General features: G+C 36.9%; 1 protein-coding gene across 3 annotated transcripts in view; it reads left to right on the forward strand.

The window, feature by feature from the left end:
* LOC130249626 (macrophage mannose receptor 1-like) overlaps window positions 1–7,323 on the forward strand; it is a 34,513-nt gene extending 27,190 nt beyond the window's left edge. For all 3 annotated transcript variants that reach the window (XM_056484577.1, XM_056484578.1, XM_056484579.1), the window contains 6 exons: window positions 1,046–1,211; window positions 2,562–2,714; window positions 4,158–4,274; window positions 4,538–4,705; window positions 5,791–5,826; window positions 6,212–7,323. In XM_056484577.1, coding sequence (XP_056340552.1) covers window positions 1,046–1,211; window positions 2,562–2,714; window positions 4,158–4,274; window positions 4,538–4,705; window positions 5,791–5,826; window positions 6,212–6,411 — 840 coding nt within the window. In that variant the 3' untranslated portion in view covers window positions 6,412–7,323. The remainder of the gene's footprint in view (window positions 1–1,045; window positions 1,212–2,561; window positions 2,715–4,157; window positions 4,275–4,537; window positions 4,706–5,790; window positions 5,827–6,211) is intronic.
* The last annotated feature ends 3,964 nt before the right edge of the window (window positions 7,324–11,287 follow it).

An 11,287-nucleotide genomic window follows, 5' to 3' on the forward strand; every position in this document is an offset into this window, starting at 1 on the left:
GATTTCTGTAGTGCTGAAAACAGCCTGTTACATCAATGCAATGGAAATCTTCAGATAAGACTCATACAGGAAAGATTTCCTTTAGCACAAAGAAATGTTCCTATAAAACCAGTATACAACAGCTTAGTGTGTTGTTTGGAGAATTTAAGGTATCTCAGATATAAATTGTAAAATTTCCTAAATTTTGTGTTGATTTTAGTCTAAAAGTAATTCCAGGCACAATATACATCCTGCTCTCCTGCCATGTGTTTATGTGTCTCAGTGATCAGTGAAAAGGTATCAGAGGTCACACACCTGACACTTGAAGAGGAATGATTTTTATGTGTATGTTTATGCTCACATATTTTACTAGACTGGTCTTATTTATGGTAGCAATAGCAAACTGCAGCTGTGAACAGAAACTGGGGTAAATATTAGTAAAAGGAATATGGAGGCTATATAATATGGAACATTTTGACCAATGGCTGTATTTTTTTAATCTGAAAATGCAATTGGTGTAATTGCTCCCATTACAAGTTATAATATTATGGAAAAATAATCCTTTCTGTTTGTGAGATGTCTACATCAGTTGTATGACAGGAGAGGGTGAACATTTGGATGGTAGGTGTGTTTTGACATGCTACACTCTTGATCATGAATCACAGTCACGATAACTACAACAAAAGCAGCGGTGATCAGAGCTGCTTAAGAACACTCCCACACACACTCCCATTCCCCATGCAGAGTCTGGGTGGTCATACCAACATGATGTCTGATCTGCTCCTAGTCTTATGCCTTCTCTCATATCCCCTTTTTGTTTTCTCTTCCATTTCCCAAAGTTTGAAAAATACTCTGAATGAATGTTAGATACTTTTTGGAGGCATTCACATTTGTGGATGACAGGCACTGTGCATTTTAGTCAGTTAGCATATACAAGCTAAGAAGGAAGGGGCACTAGCAAGCAGATGACTCTATACTAGTTACATGAGAATCCTCTTGAGGATCTTGGATAGTAGCTATGTCACCATAAGCAAACATGAAATTATCATATAGATTTTACTTCCAGACCCATGGCAAATATCAATGGATTGACGGCTGGAGTTTAGTTTACAGCAAGTGGGCCAGTGAAGAACCAAAACAGACATTAGCATGTGTCTACCTAGACACTGATGGCACCTGGAAGACAGCTTCTTGCGAGGAAAAATTATTTTCTGTCTGTAAAAAATCAGATGGTGAGTAACTCCATATATGTGTCTTGACTAGAGGCTGTATAGTGCAATAAATCACTGGAAAAATACTTTGTTAAGACACCAGTATACAGGAAGATGTGATAACCTAACTAGCTCTAAATATTGACATGAATTCTTTCCAAAAGTTAATTGATTCATAGTAATTACCAAAAGCCTAAGAAACAAAGGATTGAATAGTCACTTTTTAAAACTATTCATTCTATTAGGAAAAGTAATTCACTTGCTATAAGATCTGTTTTTATAGGCAGTGTATGAAATTCTGTATCCAGTTTGGGTACCAAAGTTTGAAAAGCTTCTTGGTCAACTAGAGCTTTCAGATAACCAGGTAACAATAATTTAAATAAAATATTGGAGTCGGACAAAAGACTAAGAAATCAAAGACCATGAGAAACCATATTATCAATACTAAATATTTAAAAAATTAGCCTTAAGGGATGGAATTTGATTTTTCCATATGTCTGATATGAGTTGGAAAGGGTAAAAGACTTAAATACAGCAAGGAAAACCTTCTAATTTTATCAGTACAGAAGTCTTTAATAAATACACTGGACAGATCAGCAAATCTCCGTTGCTACAGCTTGCTAAGAACAGTCAGGACTAATATCTGTTAAAAACAACATATCAGCTCCATGTCATCTGTGAGGACAAAGATGAAGTAAATAACCCTTGGAAACCCATTCAAGCACAAACTTGTATAATTTATATGGAAATAAGTATAAATATGATTTTAAAATGTAGCTATATTCTTGAATTTTTCAGCTTTGTGGAAGATTTTGAATCATTAGCAAATTTAAAATTACATGCCAAATTACATCCTAAGATGTTTTAATTTCACAAAAATCCTCAGAATTCATATATAACTTCTCTTTCCACTTTATGATTCTGGAATTCTCATTTGAGAGCTGAGTATTGCTAATCAGGGAAAGAAACAGACTGTAGAAGACTTACAGGAAGAAAAAGTATTTTTGCAGAATATATAATTTACATTCCATCTGCTTTTATCTACCCATTCAAAATCTTCTTACTATATCAGTCCCTATGGAATGCATTCAGGATGCAGTTTAATAAATGCTTAGTTATACCAACACTTTCATTCACAATCACAGTTTCTACTGTAAGGTTTTATAAGGTTTTGATACTGTCAAATCACATTGATAAATAGGAGGAAAAGATTGTCTCAAACAGAAATCGTATTCAAGCTCTTCTTAGAACAGGCTACATTTCCTCTTAGACTACAAACTGAGACAGTCATTTAGTTTTGTCATACTTATATAATAGGAACTGACAAATTATATAAAATAGCTGGACTCCAACTACCTGATCTCTTATCAGAAATGGCCCCTTCTAAACCCCCACAACTTCCTGGAAAATGCCCTGAATCAAGAGGACACAAGTCTTGGATACCTTTCTCCAGTCACTGCTATTACTTTGAGGCCACCAGGAAAAGAAGTTGGTCTCAAGCTCATGAGGAATGTGCCCGACTAGGTGAGTGTTTAGTCTTAGAAAGATTGATGATGTAATTAAACACATAAAATAATGGATAATATTGCTAATCAAACCTCAAAATACTTTAAAACTTCACATTTAACGCTTTTTTTCCAGTTGCTTTCCTGAGCATGCTTTTGCACAATAAACGTAACCTTTGTCAGAGACTGCAGCATCTCGTATCTCAAATATCAGGTGAAATATGAGTACCTCAAAAATATTAAATTACTGTTAGTTTTATGGCAAAAAATAATTAGGTAGGGAAATAAATAATTTTACAGATCCACTGAGGCACAGGCTGCAGGACCGCCTTTCCCTTCCCCAAGAAAAGGGACTCCACATGCAGTGCAATCTGGGGCACACAAAGTCATAGGGTAGCTGTGTGTGCTAGTTCCAGGGCACAGCTCATTCAGTGGATCTCAGTGGCTGGAAAACAAATGAGATGAAGGAGCTGTTTATCTTTCATGAACCAGTAAAACACATCCAGTCATGCAGTTCCTGCTCTGGAACGCTTCTTTTCATGCTGCTCCCATGGAAAGAATTGCAGTACCTTCACCAGGGAAGGGAAAAGACACTTTGCTCCACATTTCTGAGAGCTGGTGTAATGCAACACATATTTCATTGTAAGAATAACATTTCTAAAGGCACTTCCTCATAGATCTGAAAACATTGACCTATAACTGAGTAAACAGAAAAAATAGCTTTGTAAAGGCATTTTGCTCTACAGCTGTAAGACAACAGAATTACTGGAGTGGTTTTGGAGAAAGACAAATCACATAATTGCTACAAAAAGTAAACATTACACCAACAACCAGGATGAAAGGTTACAATTGGACACTGCTCCATGTTCTAAATTCCTACACTTTTTCCTTCTAGTTATCCACTGGCCAGGCCCGGAAGGTGATCATTTCCTTGTGTTCCCAACACAGCTTTGTGTATTTGCAATGCCGGGTATATGGCAATTATAAATCAACTTCTGAACATCTTCTGGACTGCAACCTCCATCTGCTGACACATCCTGCCTAACCTGTTATCATCAGGCACTGCCAAAACTGCTGGCCAGCCTCTGATGAGAGCTGTAACAGCACAGGCATGGTGGTGACTCCACCACATGTACCTGTTACAGCTTACTAGCACCACAATCTGGGATGTGGTCAGGCCTGTCAAAAAGTATTGCAGGAGAGTAATTGTTCTTCTCTAAAATAGCAAAGACTTAAAAGACCAAGAAAATTTCAGAAAATCTACATCTTTATGCAGATTTGCATCGATTTAACACACAGTCATGCTTAAAAAAAAAACCATACAGTGGTATAATACCTACAACAAGACTAGTGAATAATACATAAGAGTTGGTGTCTCTTATATCCTTTTGAATAATTTTTGTTTACTGACTTGAGCTCTAAGAAAATGCGAATTGTTATGTGTTTCTTACTATTTTTTCAGGTGCTGATTTGGTATCAGTAGGAGACTATAGTGAAACAAACTTTCTGTCAGAAACCATTAAGATACTCCATGGAAAATCACTGAACTTTTGGGTAGGGCTAAAGAAAGGTGACAGAGGTAATATCTTTCATCATATGTTACCCTATCAAATGAAATTACACATTATGTTAAAAAGAAATCAACTTTGTACACTTAAAAGTACATACATATATATAAATGATACAAAACTTTATTTCAAAGTATGCTTAAATGTGCTTAAAATTATAATTGAAATATTTAACTAGCTATTCATGCTATAAATTTTTGTTTTCTCCATTACAACTCGTTCTATCTGTCTAAACCCACGTATTTTATACATATATGTTATTTTTTAATATTAGGACAGTGGGTATGGACAGATAAATCTGCAATGGATTTTGTCAACTGGCAAGTGGGAGAACCATCAAATAAAAGGTTTAAAGACTGTGGAGAGCTATGTGCATTGTCTGGCTTCTGGAACACCAACGTCTGTTCTTTCAAAAAAGGATATATCTGTAAAAAAATTAAAAGTAAGTGGTATTTCTAATATGTCAAGGTTAATAATTTCTAATAATGTATTTGCATCGTACAACACAGAAATGTAAAATACTCTAAGTCTGTGTGCAAAACCAATTGACTCTAATGGCAGGATGTGGCTGCTAAATACTGACAAGCCCCACATGGCTTCTGTCTGCCTTCTCAGAAGGCTGCATCCCCCCAGTGTCCTCCAGAGCTACCATCAGCCCTGTGCAGCCATCAGAAATACTTCAGACCCTTGAGTTTAGGCAAAAGATAAACTCAAAAGCCACACTTTGTCTAATTTCAGCTGAATGTACTCTCAAACAAAATCTTGTTCTGATGAGTGCAATGCAAACTGTCTTGTAGAAATGCTGGAAAAGATGATTCCTTTCCTTACTGACCACGGATCCGATGGATTACAGGAATATCAATACAAAAATTCTTGTGTCACTCTTTATCTACAGTATGATAGAATCATATTTTAAAAAATACAGGTATTATCCTGATAGAAAAATTATCATCTGTAAGAAAATGCAGAAATCTAATTACCAACTGAGATTAAATCAAAGTAGTCCAGAACATGGACATTTTGTTTGGTTAAACTTCATATTTCTGTTCACCTCTGTATTACCTGCTAAGTTCAGGAAGAGCAATTACCACAGGAACCACATCCACATGGAATGGTTATCTCTGACAGATGGCCCACAATAGAAAACTCTTTTCAGCTCAAGTAAAATTCTCACAGTGCATCACTAACACTCAAGACCTCCTGTCAGGAAACACCTTAAAATGACTAAGGATCCTATGGGGAGTTTCTCAGAAATAAATGTGTATGAAAACACTTTTTGAAATAACAGAAACCTGTCTCTACATGTTGCTTTGGGTATCATGACTGAGGAAGTCAGATGTTCTTAGGATGAAAGCCAATCATCCTACTAGAGTTTTACACAGGTTTAGCTCCATCTTTCTGGGAGAGTGATTATCACCAACACATTAATTCATAGGGAATTGTCAGAAACACTGGTACTTAGAAACTTTGAAATACTTTTTTTTTTTTTAAAGCATTCAGAATAAACTTTTTTTTTTCTTTCAAAAGCTCCTGAAAACAAAGAGATGTTAACAGAAAATACAGGTAAGCATTCTTCGTTTTAAGTAGAATAAGAGCATGCTAAAATAAAACAGGAATACAATTCCATAGTTCTCAGTATTTGTTCTGAGAGTGTTTAAAAAAAAAAAAAAAGTCCATAAATTTTTATTCTGGATCTCAATATAGGACATAGAGGTTATCCTGAAGTAAATACTGATTTACTTTTATGCTTTTAATTTTAATATTGGGCTTTGATCAGATTTTTTTTTTGTGTTTGTATAAAAACCCCCAAAACAATCCAAAGCACATGTTGAACTGAAAAGCTACATCCATATTGAATTTTTTTGCTTTCTCATTATAGAAGTCTCATTTATTACCAGATTCTGAAATCTTTTAACCTCAAAGTTAATTCCACTGTATATCCTTACAGAAGAGAAAACGGAGAAAGTATTTTCTGCTGGCATCATGTGGCTGTTCGTTCTTTTAGCCCTTTCTATAGTTGGAGCTGGAAGTATAATTTATTTCTGCTTGAGGAGGAAAAGACAAAACCTGCCACATATTTCGACCAGAATGAGTGGATCAGAAGCAACTGTGGATATTCAAGAAAAAGACACACATTCAGAGATGTAGCCTGACCAAATGCCCATGTAATCCAAATACCAAAAACCAAGCTATAAACCAGTGAAATCTTACCCCAGCTTTGTGTTTTTCTACCCAGACAATAGTCTCCTTTCTTCTCAAATACACAGTCCATGGATTTATATAAATACACACATACATATTTCAGAATTCCTTCCGAAGTGTTACAGAGTTGTTTAGTCTGGAGAGTGTATATGGGTTTTTCATATAAATGGGAATGGCTGAAAAGTTGGCTCCAGAGGTGTTAAGGGGAAAGTTTGACAGATATTTACTATGTGAAAATTACTTCATTTAGCTTAGTGTAGAAATTCCCCCTTTTTACACACAGGAGAAACAATTACTCATTACTTTAAATTGTTTTTCCCTGTGTGTTACTTCAGTGGTATCTAGACTATGATGGGAATCACAGAATCAACTAGGCTGGAAAAGACCTTTGAGATCATTGAGTCCAACCTATGACACACTGCTCATTTCAGGCTTCCAGCTTCATGGTTTATGATACTATTTTTTCATTCATGTAAAACCTGTTATGATACCTGCATCTGTGTGCTAAGTATTTTTTGTTCATAGAAAAAAAAAATAGAAAATTGCGAAAAATTTGAAGAGGCTCATTTAATTTTTACCTCCAGCATGAATTTTTGAATTATGCCATTTCTTATGGCCTTGCACTATTCTAGTATTCTGCAAATACCTCTATTTTTCTGCAGTTTAAATTAATAATAAAGATAGAACAGAAGATGATCTTGCCATTGGGTTTTATTTCAGTAATGATTCTTCTAGTATGCAGAACTGCTTCTTGTTAAATCCAAGCATGTACAATAAATGGCTGTCTTACATTGTAATTCTTGGTGCAGAGATATAAAATAACTGACATACTTTTTGAAAATATATTATTTCTTTTTTGTTGTGATTTTGTTTGACAATGTGCTGCCTAGACCCTTCTCAGCTTTTCTTCCATTGTACACAGTAGCAAGGTTCGCCTCAGGGGACAGTTTATCATTCTGCATCTTTTAAGACATGCATCATTCATCCTGAGGAATGGAAACACCTTTCCCCAAGCCACAAGAGGGCACATGGCACTAACAGACCTCACTGAAGAAGCATATGGAGGAGAAGAGGAGCTTCTACCAAATGTATGTATTGGGGAAAAGATTCCTTCCTTGGCCCTTTCTCACTCACTCCATATGCTTATGGTCTCTGGCTGACAAAAAGATGAGGCTACACTAAAAATCTCTGCAAGGGAAGAAAATACCTGAAATAAGTGGAATAGATTTCTGCACCAGGATGTGTCCACGCCTGAGCAGCTTGAGAACACACTTGAATTACTTCTATTATTTACATTCTTCTAGATATCCATCAAGCAATAAAAGACTTCTAACTAAAAATGTTACTTAGAATGAAAGTACCCCCTTCCTCTAGGCACACTTATTTTGGATATTTTAACAATGGCTATTTAAAACATGGGTCATGTCTGGTAAGATTTCCTCCTGAGAGTTCAATTTTTCCCCAGCACTCCTCTGCTGGATGGACACACATTATTCCACATATTATTCTACACCTTTGGCTAAGCTGGTAAAGAACTCTTACCAATTACAGAAATAGAAAGATACCTGAAAAATGTATGGCTTTCCCTTTCTTAACCAAGTAATGTCATACAGACATAAGGTGTCTTAATCAAGGACTGGTTAAAAACAAACCAAACCAAACCAAACCACCAAAAATAACCAAACACAAAACTCCCATCCATAGCTTATTTAAAATAGAGTTTAAAATTAAGTAAACCAAAAGTATATTTTACAATTTATGTCATTTGAACACTTTGTGAGGCCCAGAGATAACAGCCTTCAAATAACAGTTCCTTAAGTTACTATAAGTCCTGTAATACCCAATTCCTTGTGATAAAGAAAGTCATTGCCATTTTCAGGAGGAAATAGGAAATAGCTGGGAGAGCTTTGCACAAAACTGTGAAAATGAGAAAAACAACACCTGCTTCCCACAGAGGTGACTAGAGATAAAATAGTTTCCTGGTATGTATGGGAATACACAGTTCTGCTTGCCCTTTGGATGAGTTAGTAAGGCAAGCATTTTTCCTGGTCTATGTCTGCAAAGAGTATATGCTGCTGGATCCTACTGTATTTATGTCCAGCTTAGTGAATCTGATAAATTAAAGTTACTTTTTCCAAAATAAAAGAAAGGAAACATACAATAGAAAGGAATATTTTTGAAGGTATTTGTAAGCTAACTATAAAAATTGGGAGTCCATAACAGAAGTATTCTGGTGACCAAGTTCAGCACAGCCTGCGACCTTCAGAGAAGAAGCCTGGCTGGTATCACCATCATGCAGGAAGCATGGAGAGCTCAACAGTCAGGTTGCCCTGCATGCCAGCTCTGTGGGTTATCATGTGAAAATATTTTGATATATTTATATTTTTATGTCCAGGTGCTCTACAGTTGGACTGAACTGGACAGGATCACAGGCTAGACACGAAGCACGTTGCTGATCACCCTGCAACATACTGAGACACCAGAGCCTGCTTCAAAATGCTTCCTATAGAAATACAGAAAGCACTGTGGTGGGAACAGCAGTGAAAATAAGTGAGTACAGAGTGAGCCAGAGCAGCGGTGCCCATACCTGGAGACAGGGACTGAGAGCCATAGCTCTGACCAGACCTGCTCACACCTGGCAGCCTGCAGAGCAAGGACACATCATTCAGCCTACAGTCTCTCAAACAACTGAACAGCCACTGGGGAAGAGAGCAATGCATATGAGCACTGACTTCTCTGCATTTTTCATTACTCAGTGGATATGAATAAGATACTGCCTATACACCTCACACATTGCTCAGACACAAAAGAGGGCTGGATTGCACTTGGTTAAACTCCAAAAAACAAAGAAGATCCTTACGCCTTTCAATGCTTTATCCCAAATCCCAGTGTTTCTGCTCAAGTAGGTTTCTCAAACATGTTTTCTTTCCAAGAAGTCCTGTATACTTAAAATCACTGTCCTCTCAGTGATTGCAATAAGAAAAAAAATTGCCGATTGTGAATGCTGCTGTTTAAATTAGATTGAGTGGAGAAGACACCTCAGCACTGATGTGTTTCATACTAATGTGTGTGATGTGGGATTTTTCCTCTCATCTTCATAAATAAATGGTGCCTGATTTTCCTTGGTTTTAATCATTACCACTTGCAATGACAACATAATTTCTTTAATACATAAGCTCAGCTATCTAAGGTGCCTGAAAGTGATGGAATTCATCTCACATAATGTAGATATCTAAAATGCAGCCATATCAAGCTAAACTACTCACCCAAGGTCGTCACTGTGGTCGGCACAGAAGGATGGATACACTAGGGTGCAATTACTGATCTGGTCTAGAGACTGATGAGAACTCTAGACTCCCTCTGACACAAAGCCTGAAACAATTATCTCACAGTAAATGAGTTCTGCAGAATCCAGTTCTTAATTGATATCTTATGCAATTTTGTACAAAACACTAATAGCTTTTTGTTGATTATATTTACCATCAATAGCTCCAGGCTATTCAGAAAACAGCTATCAAAACCATTCCTCATATAATTTTTTCCCTTGGCTTGTAAATCATTACTTTTGGAAACAAAGCATCTGTCAAAAAAAATTCTGTTGATTTTATTTATCACACTAATTCAGAAAGGAGACGGAGCCAGCAGCATTTCTTGAGCAAATGTTAAGAACACAGACAGAAGATCCTACAAAATTACAAATAAATTTACAAGGCAAGCATCTGCCTTGATACCTCCACACTTCCCAACCTTGTGCCAGGAAAGATGAAAAATCAGTAAATGTGTCTGCTCATAGTCTTGATGCAATCTCTGTGTTTAATGTGCACCAAACTGTTTCCCTTAGCAGCTACTGATGTGTTCACAGCAGTAAACCCTTGGGAGGTCAAGCTGTGCTGAGCATCAGAAATGAGGGCTCTGCCACTTCTGTCTCTCTCCATCACTGATACATAGAGTTAGCGTAGAAAAACTGAGCATAAAAGCACTGTTCAGTCCCATACAGAGTGCTGCTGCTAATAGTTCCCTCTTTTGCTCTGCACTGACTTTCATAAAACCATTTACTTACTTTGGCAACATTCTGTTTATATTTCTCCCATCTATTTCCTTCTGTATCCATGATCTTGATGCTAATGAAGCTGGTAACTGCTGTTTATGAAGAATTGTTCAATTTTTAGTTCAGCTAAATCTGGTCAGAATTTATTTTTAATTTCTGTAAGCTCCATTTCTGTTCACAATACCATAGATTAGTCTTATGTCATAGATACATAACGTCATAGATAAATCTTAGCTACCATTTAAATATCATTCCTCATTAATATCTTGTATATCTCAGCCACTCCACCCAACACTGTTCTCATGCAATGTAGGAAACATTCCTGAATTACACAGCATTTTGTTCCTAATGGTTTCAAATTATGCCATGTTGCACTGGTAAAAAGTGATCAGAAATGGCTCAGTACTTGAACTGTGTTAACAAATAACTTTCAAATTGCTTCCACAAATACACAGATGGGTAGAGAATGGATTGAGAGCAGCCCTACTGAGAAGGACTTGAGGATGGTGGATCACAAGCTGGACATGAGCCAGCTACTTGCCCTGGCAACCCAGAAAGCCAAACATGTCCTGGGCTGTGTCAAAAAAAGTGTAAGCAGTGAGGGAGGTCTCTCTGGTGAGACCTGACCTGGAGTGCTGCACCCAGCTCTAGGGTCACTGGCACAGGAAGGACATAGACCTGCTGAACCAAGTCCAGAGGAGGCCACCAAGATGATGAGGGGGCTGGAACACCACTGCTATGAGAGAGATGGGGTTGTTCAGCCTGGAGAAGAGA

Source organism: Oenanthe melanoleuca, chromosome 2, assembly GCF_029582105.1.
Source record: "Oenanthe melanoleuca isolate GR-GAL-2019-014 chromosome 2, OMel1.0, whole genome shotgun sequence".
Classification (NCBI taxonomy): domain Eukaryota; kingdom Metazoa; phylum Chordata; class Aves; order Passeriformes; family Muscicapidae; genus Oenanthe; species Oenanthe melanoleuca.